At 38.2% G+C, this 20,558-nt stretch overlaps 1 protein-coding gene across 2 annotated transcripts in view; it reads right to left on the minus strand.

Moving 5' to 3' along the window:
- Window positions 1–20,558, minus strand: part of PRKG1 (protein kinase cGMP-dependent 1) — a 1,186,942-nt gene that overhangs the window by 111,794 nt on the left and 1,054,590 nt on the right. For both annotated transcript variants that reach the window (XM_004285352.3, XM_004285351.3), the window contains exon 8: window positions 20,055–20,120. In XM_004285352.3, coding sequence (XP_004285400.1) covers window positions 20,055–20,120 — 66 coding nt within the window. The remainder of the gene's footprint in view (window positions 1–20,054; window positions 20,121–20,558) is intronic.

Genomic DNA, 20,558 nt, shown 5'->3' on the forward strand with positions numbered 1-20,558 from the left:
ACTTCTGTAATTTTTCAATTATCCACCCCTCCATCCATCTGTTCATCCAGACACACATGCATATTTATGCAATGTCTATAATCCATAAAGAATGACTCAAGCTACTGTGGATCATACAAAGAGAATAATATACCCCCTTACGGAATTTACAGCCTTATATTAGAGATGAGAAACAATTATAATACAAGGCAGGAGGTGAAGAATGGTTGAATACTTATCAGAAGGAAGGCTCTAGTATCTATAAAAAGTACGTTATCTACTCAAAATTATATATGATAGTAGTTTCAGAGAAAGCAGTGACAATTTTACGAGCAGTTTTCTTATCAGTATTTTTATTCTGTACATATGTTTATATTTGCAAGCAAAATTACACACATTAGTGTGTAATGTATAATCCAAATTACACATTAATGTGTAACCCAAAACATAATTGATAAAGTGGAAACTTTGGAGAGAAGGGAATAGGCCTTTATCCAGAGAAGGCCTTCCCTGCTCATTTCCCAGGCTTTTTTTCACATTAGCTGGAGTAAACCAGCAGATGCCCAGATTATGTGTTTGTTTTGACCACTCATGCATGGTTGAGTTCTTAGCCAAATATAGGGTGTTGGGTTTGGCATATTCAATAATCTGAAATAAATCCTCTTTTTTTCTATTCCCCTTTGGTCCCAGCCACCTCTCTCTCTTATGAATTATTAAAATTTCTTTTTTTTTTACTGCCACTCTTGTCCTTATACAGTAGGCAGGGTAATCTTTTAAAAAAGTAAATCAGATCATGTCACTCCTCTATGACCTCTCTGACTGATTTCTTTCCTACTATGCGCCCTCTGACTTTATAACTTTTTTTAAATTACTTAATTCATTTATTTATTTATTTTTGGCTGCGTTGGGTCTTTGTTGCTGCACGCAGGCTTCCCTCTAGTTGCAGAGAGCGGGGGCTACTCTTCATTGTGGTACGTGGGCTTCTCATTGCGGTGGCCTCTCGTTGAGGAGCACCGGCTCTAGGCGCACGGGCTTCAGTAGCTGTGGCACGTGGGCTCAGTAGTTGTGGCTCACGGGCTCTAGAGCACAGGTTCAGTAGTTGTGGCGCACGGGTTTAGTTGCTCCGTGGCATGTGGGATCTTCCCAGACCAGGGCCCGAACCCGTGTCCCCTGCATTGGCAGGCGGATTCTTAACCACTGTGCCACCAGGGAAGTCCCTCCCTCTGACTTAAGAATACATCAAGCTTGCATCTGCCTCAGGGTCTTTGACCTCTGCCTCGAATATTCTTTCTCTAGATCTTTGCATGGCTTTTTCTTAAAGCCATTCATGTCTCAGCTTAAGTGTGTCCTCTTCAGACAGGTCTTCCCTGACTAACCATAGCCAAGTAGCCTTTACCTCAAACCCTAACTGCTGTTACTCTCTGTCACTTTAACCCCTTTTATTTTTATATCAGCATTTATCACTTGTTAAAAACTACTTTGTTTAAATATCTATTGTCTTTCCCACACTACAACTAGTTTCATGAGATCAGGGACCTAGTCTATCTTATTTATCAATAACTCTTTAGGAACTAGAATATTGCCTGGTGTATAATAGAAAGTTGAAACGAATTAATGGATAGGTGGGGGGGGCTCATTCATTCATTTATTGTGTGACCAGCAGAAGACAAGAAAACACTTAAGTTGTTTTGAAGCAAAGTTTTATATAAAATTCAAGGTTTACGAGTTGAGAGTGTGTGCCTCTTTGAGCATTTACCTATATGAATGATGAACTTTTAGGACAAAGTTTTAGTTAAAATGAACTCATCATCTAAATTTTGGGTCCTAATGAAAACATACATTGCTATAAATATGGGTTTGAAACACTTAGCGATTTATCATTGAACTATACATGGGACAGTAACTTAGCATAATTATTTTAGCCTATAATGGAATTCATATCCATGAATCCCAGTTGCAATTAAAGTGAAAGCAAGAATTTTAAAATGTAGCACAACTTTCATTTTCAATTAAAAGCAGAAGAGATTAGAATCAAGTCTCATGTGGTAGTTTAGTCTTCTGAGTTATAGAGAAGAATATGCTTTTAAGTATAGACTGCAGTAGCATGCCAAATTCATAAGTTTCATTTCCTCCAGATTTTCCTATTTTCAAAGCAGAATCTATGGCAACAATGGATACTTTGTCTTATTCAATATTTTTTCAAGCATATTTACTTAGAAATAATTTGAAATTTATAAATTTGTATATTTTAATCAAAATTGTCTAAAAATAAGTAGGCCATTTTATTAAAAATAAAAATTCATAGATGATATATTTTAGTTTATGTAGATATATCAGTTATATCAGATATCAGTTAAAACAATCTATATTTTTTGTAACTACTTAAAGACTGCCTCTAGAAAACTTTGGCTAAGAAAAGTGGCATGGGAACATAAAATATTATGAAAGTCACTGATTTTTTTTTAAGTAAATTGAAAATGAAATGCTAGGATGGCACAATAAATCTATCTCAGAATATCTTTTTAGTATACTTATTTATGCCTTGAAACTGAAACAAAGCCAACATTAGTCTCTAGCGTAACATTTTTACAAAAATCAGTCTGTCTGGATTTTTATTTCACATCTATTCTGCTCTTTTTATTTCTTCTAAAAATCATTAGAAGCTAAGAAATAAATATATCCTTTAATGTCACAAATTAGTGATCAGAAAATCTTGTAATAACAAAAATATCAAGCAAGACATGAAAATGTTAACTAGCATGTGTTAGGAATTATACATGCTATTTCATCTGAATTTATCCTGTTTTACAGATAAAGCAACTGAGGTTAAGATAATTAAGTAATTACCCAAGGTTATATGACTAGTAAGTATCAGAATGAAATTTGAATGGAGGCAGACTGACTCTAATACCCATAATACCAACTGTTACATCATTTTTATCTCCCACTATGGAAAGCTGAAGCCAGCTTTTGAAGCCAGCTCTCCTATCCCTTAAAGGCTAGAATTTGATATCAAATATCTGCTTTCTCTCACATCCTCCCTTTGTGGTCAATCCAGTTCTTTAAGACAACTAACTTTTATTTTAACAGATCATCTTATGTCTTCTATTGCATTATATCTATAGAAGTTCCACTTAGGAAACATATTAGTCAGCTAGGGATACCCCAGCAAAATACTACAGACTGTGTAAGCTTAACCACAGAAATCTATTTTCTCACAGTTCTGGAGTCTGTGAGTCTAATATCAAGGTGCCAGCAGGGTGGGTTTCTGGTGGAGTCTTTCTTCCAGACTTACAGCCCCTTCTTACTGTGTCCTCACATGGCCTTTCCTCTGTGTGCACACCCTCTTGATGTGTCTTCCTCTAATTATAAAACACCAGTCCTTTTGGATTAGTCCCCCCGATCCCCCACCCCATGGCCTCATTTAACCTTGTTTACCTTGTAAAGGTCCTCTCTCCAAATACAGTCATACTGGGGGGTTAGGGCTTCAGCATACGGATTTGGGAAATATTCAGTTCATAATAGAAAGTTTCATGAAGAAATCTTAACAGCAATTTAGAAGATGTATCTTCTTGATGCTCATTTAAGAACATTTTTATTTGTAATTTTTGAGAAGTGCATAAAACTTAAATTCTTGGTTTCCATTTCTTACCCTGGACCTAAAGTATACTGACACTATCACTGTATTTCTCTCCCAGGGAAAGCAGCACCCCAACTTCTTTCTAAAGCAAATCCCGTCTTCATCACTCCTGATCACAAACCCTATCATTACTCTCCTCTGGACTCTTGCTCCATCAATTACAATGTTCTTATTGTTCCATTGTCTCCATTTACACTTTTCCATCCTTCCAGTTTAGAATGGTCTCTCCAATCCTAAAACACAAAACTGTCCTTGTGACTCAACAGCCAATTTGAATAAACTTCATTTCCTATCTCTCAACCTCAGTTTTCATTTAATTCTCAACCTACTGCAACCTAGCATTCTGTTCCCATTTTTCTTTCACTCTTATTACAACTTTTCCCTCAAAGTTATCACTTACCTGCTGTTAATCCCAATGGTCCCTTTTCAGCTCCCATCCTCAGTGACCTACCTGAGAGTCATGGCCCTGCTGGCCTTCTCTGGTGGTAGCCATGAAACAGAAACTTGTGCCCATGCACTGAACTACTCTATTCTTTCCCCTGATTCTCCTCCTCTCCCTCTTCTATGCCACTTCTCAGCATGTGTCACACACACGCTTCTTCCTCTCCTATCCCTTAAAGGCAAGCAGTTACCCAAATTATGTCCTTTGCCCTCTTTTTCCACTCAATTGATTGACTTATTTTTCTTAAATATTTATTGTTTATGACATGTTCAGTCTTGTTTTTTACCGCCATCATCTCACTGAAATCTCACAACTCTATGAGGTAAGTACAATTAACCCTACTTTACAGAAGCTTTACAGCAGGTGTTCTCAAACTCAGCACTACTGATATTTTGGGTCAGATAATTCTTTATTGTAGAGCCTTTCCTGTGCATTGTAGAATATTTGGCAGCTTCCCTCACCTTTACCCACTAGATATCCTTAGAAAACCCAATTGTGACAATTAAAAATGTCTCTAGACATTGTCGGTGTCTCCAGGTGGAGAAAAAGAAACAAGAGATGATGAGGCTTAGGGAGATTATGTAACTTGCCTGAGACCACAGAGCTAGAAAAGGGGGTAAATCTGTGATTTGATCCCAGGTAGACTGATCTTTAATACAAGAGACCCTAGTTCTTACATAATACACTAATTACACTTTTCTTTAAGCTCTCTCAGGAAAAAAAAATTATTCTTAAGACTTTAGTTAGGATCCCCAGGTCAAGGAATTTCAAATCTATATCTCTGTCCTTGAACTCTCCAGATCCATAGTGCCATCAGGTCACTCAGTGTCATATGCATATTTCACCAGCAACTCAAACTCAGCGGTATCTGCATTAACTACCTTCCATCAAGACTTGCAGCTAAGTTCCCTGTCTCCCTTAATGGCATTATCATTTAAACAGGGATGCAGGCTAGAAATCTTGGTGTTATGTAATACTCTTCACTTTTACCGAAGTTCATCAGGTCTATCTCTGTAAATCTCTCCTGAACTGGTTCCTCCCTGTCAATGCTACGTCCATTGCCTTATTCAGGCTGTTGACACACTTCCTTACCTCAAAAGCATCATACTTGGTTTCTCTGCCTCCGTCTTTCCCACTCTACTCTTTTAAAAAGATTCTTCCAACAGAATCTAGCTTGCCAGTTAACACTTAATTTGTTGGTATAAAAGCAATTGCTTAAACAGGGTATAAGAGACATCATGGTCTTGGAGTCAGACATTCTTGGATTTCTAATCCCACTATGTGGTTCTGAAAAAGTCATTGAGTCTGTCTGATTCTCCATTTCCTTTTCTGGATTTTTTATGTCATCTTTTCCCACAGGACTATTGTGAGGATTAACTGAGATGAAAGAGTATTAAAACAAAGAGTGGGTGAGGGATAAATTAGGAGTTTGGGATTAACATATATACACTGCTATACATAAAATAGATAACCAACAAGGACCTACTGTATAGCATAGGGAGCTATACTCAATAACCTGTAATAACCTATAAGGGAAAGGATCTGAAAAAGAATATCTATCTATCTATAAATATATATACATATATAACTGAATCACTTTGCTGTATACCTGAAACTAACAGCACTGTAAATCAACTATCCTTCAATTAAAAAAAAGAGTATGTTTATAAATATAGAATTAGAGGGGAAAAGGCAATTAATCTATGCTTTCCATTTTAACAAATGACATAGGCACAAATGATTTTGAATATATGTATTTCTTAAAGTTCTATCAAATTATTTGCTTTATCATTAACATTGTATAGAAAGTATGATAGCTCAGTTGTGTGAGTATTGGTTTCTTCTGTATCAATAGAATAAAACTGTCCTATTGGCAATTACTTTGTGTAAATAAAGGAAATAAAACTCTTGAAAAATTATACAAAACAATAAGTAAATAAAACAAAGGCATCATATTGAGAGAATTCATACATTAACTTCCCTGAATTCTTCCCTTCCTCTCCACCACTGAGCACACTCTGTATAATCTATGAATTGGGACCTTCTCACATCATAACTTGTGGTCCATGTTTTAATTAGTCATGGAGATAATTTCTACTTTTCCCTGTCTATCTGTCCTTTTCAGGTACTTTGTTAGCCTTTAGTATTTACTTCTGACATTTCAGAAAATGGCTATTTGAACTTTTATATACTCTCACAATTTTCTGAAGCCTTGCATTTTAAATGTGTTTATAATGTCCTCCAGCACAAAGAAACAATTGCAAAAGAATGAACTACCTTCTAAGTTTTGTCAGTAACTAAGCTTCATGTATCAATTACAAGAGAAGAATAAATGTTAAACTAACTCTTCAACGATGATGACATATCTCATGCCCTGGGCTGAATTGCCCCATCATGTCTTTTAAGATGATTTCAACCAAAAAAATCAAGCTGGTCAGGTTTCAGTGCAACAGATGTTCTCATACATTGTCACATTATACAGTAAACTGTATAATGGTTCTAGATAACAATGAAAAAATATGTATATTATTTGAAGGCAAAAATATATGATGCAGAAAAGACAGTCTCTTCAATAAGTGGTGCTGGGAAAACTGGTCAGTTACACGTAAAAAGTGAAATTAGAACATTTTCTCACACCATATACAAAAATAAACTCAAATGGATTAAAAAAATCTAAATGTAAGACTGAAAACCGTAAAACTCCTAAAATAAAACATAGGTAGTATACTCTTGATATAAGTCTTAGCAATATTTTTTTGGATCTGTTTACTCAGGCAAGGGAAACAAAAGCAAAATAAACAAGAGGGACCTAATTAAGCTTAAAAGCTTTTTCACATTGAAAAAATTAAAAGACAATGCACTGAATGGGAGATAATATTTGCAAATGATATATCTGATAAGCAATTAATATCCAAAATATATAAAGAGCTTATACGACTCAATATCAAAAAAAAACAACCTAATTAAAAATAGGCAGAAGATCTGAGTAAACATTTTTCCAAAGACATACAGATGGCCATCAGGCACATGAAAAGATGCTCAACATCGCTAATCATCAGGGAAACGCAAATCAAAACCACAATGAGACATCACCTCACACCTGTCAGAATGACTATCATCAAAAAGACAAAAAATAACAGGTGTTGGAGGATGTGGAGAAAAGGGAGCCCTTGTGCACTACTGATGGGATTGTAAACTGGTGTAGCCACTGTGGAAAACAGTATGGCAGTTCCCCACCTGCCCCCCCCCACAAAAAAAAGACAGAACTGCCATATGATCCTATAATTTCACTTTTGGGTATTTACCCAAGTAAAACAAAACCACTAACTGGGAAAGATATATGCACCCAAATGTTCATAGCAGCATTATTTACAATAGCCAAGATGTGGAAGCAGCATAACAGTCCATCAACAGATGAATGGATAAAGATGTAGTATATACACAATAAAATATTACTCAGCCATAAAAAAGAATGAAATTTTGCCATTTGCAACAACATGGGTGGACCTGGAGGGTATTTTTTCCCCTCATACATCATGATTGTCATACATCTCACCTGAACCCCCCTCATATGGATGCATTTAATGTGTTTATATCTTTCTAAACTCTGACACTAAGCACTGAGCTCAGTATTACAAATACAGTCTGGTCAGTATTGACTACAGGAGGATTATAACTACCTATTGTCTCAACACTATATTGTAGCCTAAACTTCAATTTTTTGTAGTTGCAAGCAACTCAGGGCCACTGTACTACCCAACCCGAGGGGATCAAAATATAATCTATAGTTATATAAGCCTCAACTCCAACCTGGCCTCTGGGTCTTGATCAAGAAACATCTCCAAAAAACATGTTTGCTCCTCTCTGAATCAGATGATCAGAGGTATTCTTGAAGACCTGGAGGGCATTATGCTTAGTGAAGTAAGTCAGACAGAGGACAAACACTGTATGATTTCACTTATATGTAGAATCTAAAATATAAAGCAAACAAATTAATATAGCAAAACAGAAACAGACCCACTGATACAGACAACAAACCAGTGGTTAACCAATGGGAAGTGGGGTAGGACGATTAAGGGGAAGAGGATTAAGAGGTATAAACTACTGGCTATAAAATAAGTATGATACAGAGATGTAATGTACTGAAAAGGAAATACAGCCAATATTTAATGATAACTTTAAATGGAGTATAATCTTTAAAATTAATGAATCACTATGTTGTACACCTGGAACTAATATAATATTGTAACTCAACTATACTTCAATAAAACGCTTTAAAATAAATAAATAAAACTTCATATATATTTTGAATCAGTAATTCCATGACTGACTAGCTCCTCAAGGAAATTCTTCTAAACAGGGACAAAGACATATGCAAAGAATTCTTTTTCTTTTTTTGCAAAGAATTCTTTACAAAATCAAAAATTAAAATGAGCTTACATGTCCAAACACTTTTAAGAAACTGAGACAAAGAGACTCAACTTCTGCTCATAAGATATTTTAATTTACATGGTAAATAACTAAAGCAATGTGGTAAGGCAGTGTGATGTAATAGGCCTTGAAAACAGAGAGAATTAGGTTCAAACACTACTTCGCTACTTATAAGCCATATTGTTTTGTGACATGATACATCAGCTCTCTAGAGCCAACTTTACCTTTAAAAGAGGATAAAAATATTCTTTTCATGTTTGTGAGAGTAACTATGTATGTATGTATGTGTATACCTATTATCAGGCTATCTATCTATCTGAACTAGCTTTGTGATTGGCACATGTGTTCAGTAAATGACAGGGCAAATTTATCTCTCTGTATATCTATCTGTCTATACCTATCCATCTGTATGTGTGTATATATGTATTATTTATGCTACCCCTGTATGTGGACAAAGTAGGAAAGAAAATTAGGCAGTGGGATGTCACTATTCAAGGTAATATACTGAAATCTTAACAGTAGTTAACTTTGAGTTTTTTGTTTTTGTTTTTGTTTTTTTGCGGTACGCGGGCCTCTCACTGTTGTGGCCTCTCCCGTTGCGGAACACAGGCTCCGGACGCGCAGGCTCAGAGGCCATGGCTCACGGGCCCAGCTGCTCCGCGGCATGTGGGATCTTCCCGGACCGGGGCACGAACCCGTGTCCCCTGCATCGGCAGGCGGACTCAGAAAACTTTTAAAGAGAATTTCAAATATGAAATTTCAACTATTACCTTTTTAACTGAAAAAATTAAGACTGATTTTTCATTCACACAACTGGCTCATAGTTCCAAAGGCATTGCTGAGTCTCTGAACAACAGTTTTTAAAACATCTGATGGAAAAAAAAAAAGCAAGCCTCGGAAATATAGAAAGGTTTTAAGAATTAACGGGGAAAATGAATTATTTATTCTTGGTGTAAAACAAAACAATCGTAATTAACAAAACCAAAGCTGTGATTGCAATATTTTTAAAGTGCTGAACTGTGAAATCATCATCAATTTCTATTTATCATCTGATTGTCAGGAAAAAATAAAACAACTCATTTCTAACTGTCAGTGGACTTCTCCATCTGAATATCTCAACACCACTTAGACAGTCTGAACTTAACATATCCTTAACTGATCGACCAATTACTTTCACCTCAACCTGCTCTATCTCTCATACTTTTGATCTATTATAGACATCCACCAAATCTCCCAAGACAGAAGCACTTCTTTCTTAACCTCTCACATCTAATTATTCCCCCAAATCTGCTTTGAAGTTTAGACTCTTAAACTCTAGTGACAACGGCTAGGGCTGTCGCTGTAGTCTCCCAGTAGTTTGTTTCCCTGCTTGAGTTCATCCCATTGGAATCGATCTTCCATTCCCTTCCTTCAAGAGCAAATACAAACTGCAGTAGTCACTGTCTTCTGATGGTTCCTAATTGCCCAGAGGATAAAATCATATTCTTTTAGTTTGAGATATTAGGAGATTTCTTTATAATGTGTCCCCATCTCTTCTTTCCAACTGTATCTCCCAGTACACCACCTGTCTAGTTCACTGTCCAGTTCCTTGACCCATAAATCCTCTTTTCTTGCCATATTCCACTTTTTACTGTACAATGACATTTCCAAATTCCTCATCTTAGTGTACGTCCTTTCTTCAGCAGGAGCTGTATTTATCTTCCCTTCTTCACTTGTAAAATTCCTACTCAAACTTAAAGACTTGACTCACATATCACTTTGTCCAGCAAGTCCTCTGGGATGCTACAGGCAAAACACATTTCTCCCTCTTCAGTTCTCCCCAAGTTTACTTTTCACACTGAAATGGCAGTTTCTCATGATTTTTAATGCATCTGTATTGATCAGGAGTTACTCCAAGGCAAGCAAAGACTTTGCTATTTACCTTTATAGCTCTGGACCTTGGAATAGGATTTGGTTTGGAATCTATACTGGTTATTGACTTATTTATTGCTTGTCAGCTCTAAATTCACCCTTTTGACTGCTCTATAAAAATGGATCTGGGCTATTAAATTTCTTTCTTTGCCAACTGGCACTGAAACTTTGCCAGGAGAGGGCACTGGGGAGATATTGCAAGAATAAGGTATTTTGCTTCCTGGCTCCAGTCAGCTTGGTAGGTTCTTGTGGCTTCTCCAGTGTATGGCTACTACAGTACTTGGAGGCCAGCAATACTAAGCAGCCAGCAGCTTTCCCAGCACACTTCCCCTTAGGTGGTTTCCTCGTTATGAACAGCTTTCCCTGGAACCCTTGTGGCACAAGTTCTACTCCCATGGCATCAGAGCACTCTACTGCCATCTGGAAAGCCATGGCTGTGTCCTTCCCAACAAGGGTGATTTTCCCCCAGGGGACACTTGGCAGTATCTGGAGACACTTTTTATTGTCACATTGGGGTTGTCGGGTAGTGCTACTTTTATCTAGTGGGGAGAGGTCAGGATGCTACTAAGCATTCTACAATGCACAGGACAGCCCTCCACAAAAACCAACTAGCTGACCCAAAATGTCAATAATATCCAGTTTCAGAAACCTTTCCCCATAACAAGGTCTAGTTCTTAGTCTCAGCAGGGCAGGGTGGAGGGTGGAGAGAGGGATGGGAGAAGAGGAGTGTTTTCCTTGCGTGCTCTCTTACAGGCCTGGGGTTTGTGACTACCCCTTGTCTCCACAGTACCCTAAGTTTCTGCTGTGACTTTTTGACTAATCTGGTCATCATCTGAAACAAGTTTAACAATTTTTTTTAAACAAAAGAATGTGCTAAATTTGATTAATGCTCTACCAACATATTAATGACATTGGACTTCTTTTAGTTTGAATAGAGTCCAGGTTACCAAAGGATACTGTCAGAACCTCAGTGAGTTTGGGACACAACAAATGAGAGCTGGAAATTATCCATACAACAGAGATAGAAATAGGTAGTGTAATATTTACACATTTGCCTCTAAACTCCCCAAATATTAGATGTCTGAGTGGCTGACATAAGGCCAGTAACCAGTAAGTTTTATTTGGGTAGATGAAGCAAGGGACCAGACCTTCTCAATGAGCTCCCTAGTCAGTAATGCTATATACAATTTCTCTAATGACTTGCAGCAGGAGGAGGGTCTATGATTTTAAAGCATTAGAAAAGGCACACGTGATGAAGTGCAGTCCCATTCATCTCTTTCTATGAGTTTAAACCATGAATACTATCTCTGGATTATAACCCTTTTCCAGTGGCTATGTGCTTATTCTGTAGTTAGATCATGCTTGCTCAGGGCACGCTATAATTCAACTCCCATTATTAAACTGAACCAATATTAACGACTCTCTTTAAACTTCTGTGTTTTATCTCTCTTAATTAGTAAATATTTTTTTGTAAAGCACACCAATCGACAACAGCTCCATAAAAAAGACAAGCCCAAATGATCGCAACTGACACCAGTCACACCTGTTTTCTCATGCTCATCCTGCAAATATCCTCACATCGCCTCAGATTTCTTTCTGGAAAATGAACCAAAATAAAATATACTTAGACCGTGGGAAAGGCTGAGGCTGTGAAATATTTTAAATTTGTCACCCTATCAGTTAAGTAATGTGACTACAGGCAATGTGGCATGTGGAGTCCCTATAGTGCTGTCATGTGGACCCAGAATGGCAGCTATAAAAAGACAAAGACACAGGTGACCTAGGTGGGGCACACACCACTGGGTGCACGGGCCTTCAAGAGACTGACCTGGTTAGAGCTGTGGGGTGAGAACGGTGCTGGAAAGATTCTGCTGTCACCAAATTCTTCCCGTACAGTCCCTCCCCTCTCCTTCCATGACACCTGAAGTTCTAAAATCTTGTGGATTTTCATGATTTTTCAGTGTTCAGGGGTATGTCATCAAAATGCAAATAACTCACAGAGAATCATCTTAATCTCTAATTAGCTACTACCTAAATTAATGAAAAGCCTGAAGCGAAGTCCTTGAGAATGCAGGAGTGCAATTAAGAAGTACAGGGATCAGGGAATTCCCTGGCAGTCAGGGGGCATGGGTTCAATCCCTGACTGGGCAACTTAGATCCTGCATGCCACGGAGCACGGCCAAAAAAAAAAAAAAAAAAAGACAAAGAAGAAAGCGTGTATGTGTGTGTGGGGTGTGTAAAAGAGTAAAGCGAAGAGGATGAGGGAACTGGAGGGGTGAATGGTGTCAGTGAGGGGAAAGCAAGTTGACAGGTGGCATTGGGAGGACCAACACCAGAAGGCATGTCAAACCAGTATTCTTCGTGTATTTGTTATGTTTAAAAGATAGGCTCAGCACAACCTGGAGGAAGATCAGAATAGGACCACTGGGGGCAGCACTCAATTCTTTAATATTGGTTAAGTCAGGGGTCAGAAAGCTATGGCTCACAGGCCAAATTCAGCCTGCTGACTGTTTCTTGTATGGCCATTAGCTGAGAATAATTTGTACATTAAAAAAAAATATTTATTTATTTTTATTTATTTATTTTTGCGGTACGCGGGCCTCTCACTGTTCTGGCCTCCCCTGTTGTGGAGCACAGGCTCCGGACGCGCAGGCTCAGCGGCCATGGCTCACGGGCCCAGCCGCTCCGTGGCACGTGGGATCTTCCCGGACCGGGGCACAAACCCGTGTCCCCTGCATCGGCAGGCGGACTCTCAACCACTGCGTCACCAGGGAAGCCCAGAATAATTTGTACATTTTTAAGTGGCAGGAACAAAAAAGTTTCAAAAGAAGAATAATACTTCTTGACCTCTAAAAATAATATGAAATTCAAATATCATTGTCTATAAACAGATTTATTGGAACAAAGACATTTCATTTATTTACTATTGTCTTCGGTTGCTTTTGCATTACAACGGTTGAATTGTGTAGGTGCAACAAGATCATTTGGCCCACAAAGCATACAATATTGATTTTCTGTCCTTTTACAGAAAAAGTTTTCCTATCCCTGGTTTACGTCATGCAGCTATGGCTTCATACTTACATACCTCACTCAGAAAATAAACCTCCTGCACTTAATACAACCCACCATTTTTGTGGGGAAGTTTAGTGATCATCTGTTCCTTCTTGAGCAGAAGCCTTAGCCAGGAAACATCTATAGCACCCTCCCTGAGAGAGGTTGGATAAATACTATTTTTCCATATGTTTCCATCTCCTCTGACATCCTAAGTCCTGATATAGATGACTTCCCTGGCTCCTGCCTGGCTGGTCTGTTGCTTGTTCTACGGAGCCCAGAGCATGGCTTCAGTATTTTTGTTTATTTTACTTTCAACTTGGAGTTGAACACCTAAATAAGCCAAAGCAAAGGGGAATGGAGGAAGGCACCAACCTACCATAAGCAAGAAGGCGGGGAGGAGATCTGGGTAGAGGCCAGGATCAGAAGCACTATCCTTGGAGACTGATGGCAGATGTGGCTAAAGAACCGGAAACTAGTACTAGAAACAGGCTACATGTGGAGGATAGGGTGAATAGACAGACGGAGGGTTTGCTACCATTACTGGTAAAGAAACAACAACAGCAACATAAATGTAATATAATTGAGCTGGTCCTATACACTCAGTTTTCAAACCTGTATTGAATTCGTGTCTTGTTCATCTCAGTAGCCCAAGTAACTGACACAGGAAGCAGGCATTCATTTTTTATTCTGAATAAGTGTTAAAATTTCCTAGTCTGGCTCTAGGCTCCAGTTTGGGTGTTGAGAAGTAGTCTTCAGTTTACCAATTCCAGTGATTTTTTTCTCTATGTCCAATCTTTCTTGGTAACCTATTTGCTACTCTATTTTGTACAGGTTTTGGGACCAGCCTTAGACCTATGAGTTGCTTCCTAATCATTAGCCTAGTGGCTATGCTACAGTCTTGCTACTCTTTTAAATAGATGGTATGAATATGTCTTTTACACACAAGTCAACTTAGCTCTAGGAGGTAAAAACTTGACCCAGAGTCACCTAGGCTTTTCTGATCTACAGAGATACCTTAATTTCTAAGACTGCCATTTCCAATGCCCAATAATCTGGTATTTGACACTCCCTCCTAATCTCATTATTTTTATGCCCCAGTACACTGCACTTCCTCTAGGCTAGTTCTTGGTTTCTATCCCCCAGACTTTGTCTCAATAACATAACTGGCTCCAAAGTATGATTAAATATCACAGAGTGTCACAAAAAGGTAAGGGTTAGTCATACATGGTTTGTAAATCATTTTAATGACTCATGGGGTCTCATGAAGGGCCTTAAGAATCATGTGGAGTGAGTGATTTGGAGGGAGAGAGGGAAGACTCCTGGGTAGACTAAGAGGTCTTACTCTCTTGACAGCCAAAAAAGGTTCCTGTTTTCTTTCTAATTTATTTTATTTAAACAATGGGTTTAGTAAAACAAAAGCTTGAAAACTCCTGGTGATAAACTGTCATTTTAGCTTGACATTACTAGTCAAAATTATTAGTTGCCAGTATGACACAGGAATTGACCAATCAGAATGGACACTGGTCCTGATGTATGCCAGACGCTCCTTTCTAGTTGCTGGATCAAGGAGAGATCTGGAGATTCCTGGCCACAGGAATCAGATCACCAGGCAGCAGAGGGGTGGGAAAAACACACAGGGAGCTCAGACTACTGCTATTTACCAACCAGTATGAAAGTGTTTCAATTTTTATAACCCATATGGCTACATCTTGGAGGTTACACAATAAATCAGGGATAGAGTTGAGACTCTAACTTAGATCTTAATTTCCTGGGGAAAATATGTAACTCTTTGAATATTTACTAGTAGTTATATTACTGTCTTTAAAAAGGTTCTCAACATGTCAACAAATAAGTTATCCTACGTGAACTCCTAGCTTCCTTAACAACTTACCATGCCAATGAAGAAGTAAACATTGCATAACTGATGAAGGAACACAATGATATAGTTACTTTTATATTTATTTCTTTTCATGGATTCCAAAACAAGAGATGCTAAATATTCTTAGTTGTGTTTTATATATTCAAGAACTTTATTAATGGAAATAGCTTGTTCTGTTAGATTAATATTCTTTTATGTCAATTTTCATGAGCTTTAGAAAGACTGCAGATAGACTGGGTAATTATTAAAATAATGACTATGCTGCAAGAAACCCATCCTCAGAGAATGCTTCCTGAGAAAACCATGTATCTGTTTATCATTTTCTAGTTTGTCAATGAGCAATTTTTAAAAAAATTCTGACATGCATGATTAGTTACAATAATGTTCTTTTGCTGTCCCTCTGGAATGATAAAGCATAATCACTGGCTTCTGTAACATGGTACCTCAGTTGTAAATTTTTGAAAGAAGCTCCTTTTGTTGACAGTTCTAACATCTGCCATCTGTTTGCATGGGATGAAGCCCTGGTGCTCCCCTAATTGGCCATAAATTTGGTACCAGCAGCAGGCTTACGAGAAGATCCTTCAGTTACAGTTTGATTTTTTAAGCTGTGAATTCATCATTTGGTGAGAAGCCCAACTCCTCTCGTGAGCACAGAAATGCACCTCTTGAGCCCTAGACTCAAGCTGTCTTCTCTATATTTATGTGGGTTTTTTTTTACATCTTTATTGGGGTATAATTGCTTTACAATGGTGTGTTAGTTTCTGCTTTATAACAAAGTGAATCAGTTATACATATACATATGTTCCCATATCTCTTCCCTCTTGCGTCTCCCTCCCTCCCACCCTCCCTATCCCACCCCTCCAGGCGGTCACAAAGCACCAAGCCAATATCCCTGGGCCATGCGGCTGCTTCCCACTAGCTATCTACCTTACGTTTGGTAGTGTATATATGTCCATGCCTCTCTCGCCCTGTCACAGCTCACCCTTCCCCCTCCCCATATCCTCAAGTCTATATTTATGTTTAAAGCCAGACCTCCCTCAAGGTATCCTTTCTGTGTATACCCCTGAAGATAAACTTATGCTGATTAGAGAGAAAAACTGCTACATCCAAGGGATTCCAATACTTTCTCTAAGAAAAGGAAGGGCACATTTATTGAGTGCTTATTACACATCTTGTGCTGTGCATGGACCTTGATATGAATTAAATTGTTTGATCTTCAAACCAATTTTATAATTTAGGTGACAATATCCCATTTTGTAGATAGGGAAACTGAGACTTAGAATTTAAATAACTTGCCCATATTCTCATAACATGGTGCAGTAAATATTCAGTACTGAGCTTTATTTGACAGAGTCCATACACTCCCCACAGCACACTATATATGACTAGGTTTGAGAAAAGAGAATGGATGAGATCAAATGTATGTATGTGATGTTACTTGATGCTCCTTCATCTCTTGGGATCTCAGTTAACCAAAGTGAAGAACCTGCACTAGATGACTCACAATGTCCCATCAGTTTGTTCCTCTGACTTGATTAATCTGGGCCTTGCTATTTACCACGAAACCTTATCACGTTATTAAACTTTTATGGGTTTCAGTTTCTTTTTTTGTTAAACATCCTATCTTTTTTCCAGGTGGGATCTCATACGTGTGGAAATTCATAAATTACAAAGGACTGTAGAGATATAAACTGATACGGTTACCCATCCATCCCCAATCAGCTGGCAAACCCTCAGCCCCAGTGTCACTTCTTCCCTCACCAGATTCCCCTGCTTTATGCTATAGAGGCAAGATTAAGGCCATCCAAGTTCCCATAACTTTCCTTATTTACACCTCTACAAATTTTCTTTCTTTCCTCTTTTTCACTATTTCCAGAAATTTTCGGGCCTCTGACTGTTATGGCCTCTCCCGCTGCGGAGCACAGGCTCCGGACGCACAGGCTCAGCGGCCATGGCTCACGGGCCCAGCCGCTCCGTGGCACGTGGGATCTTCCGGGACCGGGGCATGAACCCGTGTCCCCTGCATCGGCATGCGGACTCTCAACCACTGCGCCACCAGGGAAGCCCGATGTCAGCAATTTTTAAGTTAATTTTAAGTTAACTCTAATGAGTTATTGTCGCATATTCTCTACCTCCTGCAGGGCATCCGTTCCTGAGTGTCCAACTTGTATGTCAAATTCATTATATTTTTAGTGAAAAATCATTATGCCTCCCAAACTAATTTTTTTTTCAACATTCCTTCTAGATCTTCTTAATCCTGACTACACCCCTAATTTCTCCCTTAGCCTTCACATTCAGTCAAGTGTTAAGCCCTCTGGGTTTACCTCTTCATTCTAATGTACTTCTCCCATTAATGTTCTCATGATCACCACTTGGATTTACAGACTGCCAATCAGATATTCTGTCTCTACCCTCTCCCTCTAATTCATCTTACACAGCCTTCTCAGTGTTCTAGTGACACTATCTGGCTGCAGAGAACTGTCAAAGTCACCCTTCTCCCACCACTTGGTAATCTTGGTGAACCAGCCCCTACATGTTTGTGAACGTTTCTGTCACAGCTCCTCCAACTACCTTTACACAGCCTCCCTGGAGCCAGTAGAAATGGCTCATAGTCCTATTCTGAGTACTGCTTATGCTATTCACTCTATTTATCTTGCTTCTCCTATACTTACAGATTTATCTAATAAAACCATTTATTCCATGAAGACTTCCCTGATTCTCCCCAGAAGCAGTCAATTCCCTTCTCTGGACTCCCACAGTACACTGTGGACCATTCTTGCCTTCTGCTTTGCATGACGGTTATTTGTATAAATGCCACAATTCCTCCATTAGAAGCTAACCCCCCAAACCAGGATCTGTGCTGCTCCTTTGATTCTTCTCACAGCCCTTAACAATGCCTCGTATGTGCTACAGCCTCAGAAAAACGTTAGTCAAATGAAAAAAAGACTGAACAGGTAATTGTTGTTTCTGGGAACCAGATGAAGAATATCTGTTTCAGAAATATTCATGGATATAGCTATCATTCTGCAATGATGCCACTGCTCTGGTCCTAGAGATCCAGCACAGAGGGGCATGCAAACGTGAGATCTGTGAATCAAGTGGGATTCCTCTACGTCCAGAGGCCCCTGAGCTCAACATTCAACTCCTTCATTCTGAACTGATCATATCTGCCCCTCAGTTTCATTCCACACTGACATTCACAGCCTATTCTAGCTCTAATGGCTCCACTAAAATGGATGCTTTATGGTTCTTCTCCTGGGTCAGGCACTTGGCTTTTGTGATAAATGTATCCACATACACAGCAAAGAGAAAACATCTGGAGGACTGCTTCCAGACAGTAGACATGCATTTTACTCAGGCTATTGGAGAGTCAATAATCTGATATTTGTAAGTTTAACCTGTAAAGCATTCAGGTAATGGGGCTAGCAAGGCAGAATAAACAAAAGGAACAGGCAACAGCATCACTGAACAAACTTTTAATGGCCCTAAATATGCCTATGTGTAGAACTGATGCTTTCTCCAAAAGTGTCTTCCTAAATGCTTCTATTCTAGAAATTTGGGGATGGAAGAATAGAGGAGAAAACTAAAACATGCTCAAGGAATAGTCCATTTCCTAGTAACAATAATAAATTTATATTATATAAACATAAAATAATTTATAATTATTATAAAATATACTATAAATATTTTATAAATTATAAAATATAATTGAAAAATACTACTAATTATTATTTTTAAAAATTTACACAAATAGCATTGGTCAAGTGTCTCCTGGGTAAAGACCACTTGGACACATGCTTTTCTTTTTTTTTTTTAACATCTTTATTGGAGTGTAATTGTTTTACAATGGCGTGTTAGTTCCTGCTTTATAACAAAGTGAATCAGCTATACATATACATATATCCCCATATCTCCTCCCTCTGTGTCTCCGTCCCACCCTCCCTATCCCACCCCTGTAGGTGGTCACAAAGCACCGAGCTGATCTCCCTGTGCTATGAGGCTGCTTCCCACTAGCTATCTATTTTACGTTTTACATTTGGTAGTGTATATATGTCCATGCCACTCTCTCGCTTTGTCCCAGCTTAACCTTTCCCCGTGTCCTCAAGTCCATTCTCTACATCTGCATATTTATTCCTGTCCTGCCCCTAGGTCCTTCATAACCATTTTTTTTTTAGATTCCATATATATGTGTTAGCATATGGTATTTGTTTTTCTCTTTCTGACTTACTTCACTCTGTATGACAGACTCTAGGTCCATCCACCTCACTACAAATAACTCAACTGCATTTCTTTTCGTGGCCGAGTAATATTCCATTGTATATATGTGCCACATCTTCTTTATCCATTCATCTGTCAATGGACACTTAGGTTGCTTCCATGTCCTGGTTATTGTAAATAGAGCTGCAATGAACACGCTTTTCTCATGTGTTCTCATCAATCCTCATGATATCTCTATGATGTTGCATTATCCCCAGTTCCCAAATGAGCTGAGGTGAAGTTCACAGTGGTTACATACCTTATTAAAGATCACAAAGTTGGAATGGCAGAGTGAGCCACTTCCAAGAATAACAGGGAATACGAATCAAATATAGAACTCATTTTAAATAAAAAGATATAAAACAGGTATTAATAGCTCCATGAAGCGATGTCTAATTCCAGGAACTCATGTGTGTCACTGATATGAGTGTGCAATATGCATAAGAAAGCAAGGCACTTACTCTCTGTCGATCACAAGGCAGGTTACAGCTTCTGCAGCAATTACGTTTGCTGTTCTGACATCTTCCCTATACAAAAAATAGAGAGAGATTGAAGTAAAACACCCTTTAATATCAAAGAAAAGTGTTCATTATGATTAATTCAAGACACATATTAAATTATGTATACTCTTCTGAGTTTTGCACTTCCAGGTTTAAGCTTTGTTCATGTTTCAAATTTCTTTGTCCTGAGGAACCATATTACTCTTGTCATTTATCACACAAATCTTACAATTATAATCTAGTAGTTATAATTTTCAAACTTAATTTTCACTTACACAAATGAAAAAAAATTTTGTATCACCATTCCCTATGCTAGTTGGGGAATTAATGAATTAATTGGATGATGATAAAGACAGTAATGAACATGAATAGGTAAACTTTTTAAAAGACCTGAAGATATAATTCTGGAAACTTGAGTATCTAATCCATTTGTGTATGAATTTATCATTATTACCCTGAGAATAA

Source organism: Orcinus orca, chromosome 14 (assembly GCF_937001465.1).
Source record: "Orcinus orca chromosome 14, mOrcOrc1.1, whole genome shotgun sequence".
Lineage (NCBI taxonomy): Eukaryota > Metazoa > Chordata > Mammalia > Artiodactyla > Delphinidae > Orcinus > Orcinus orca.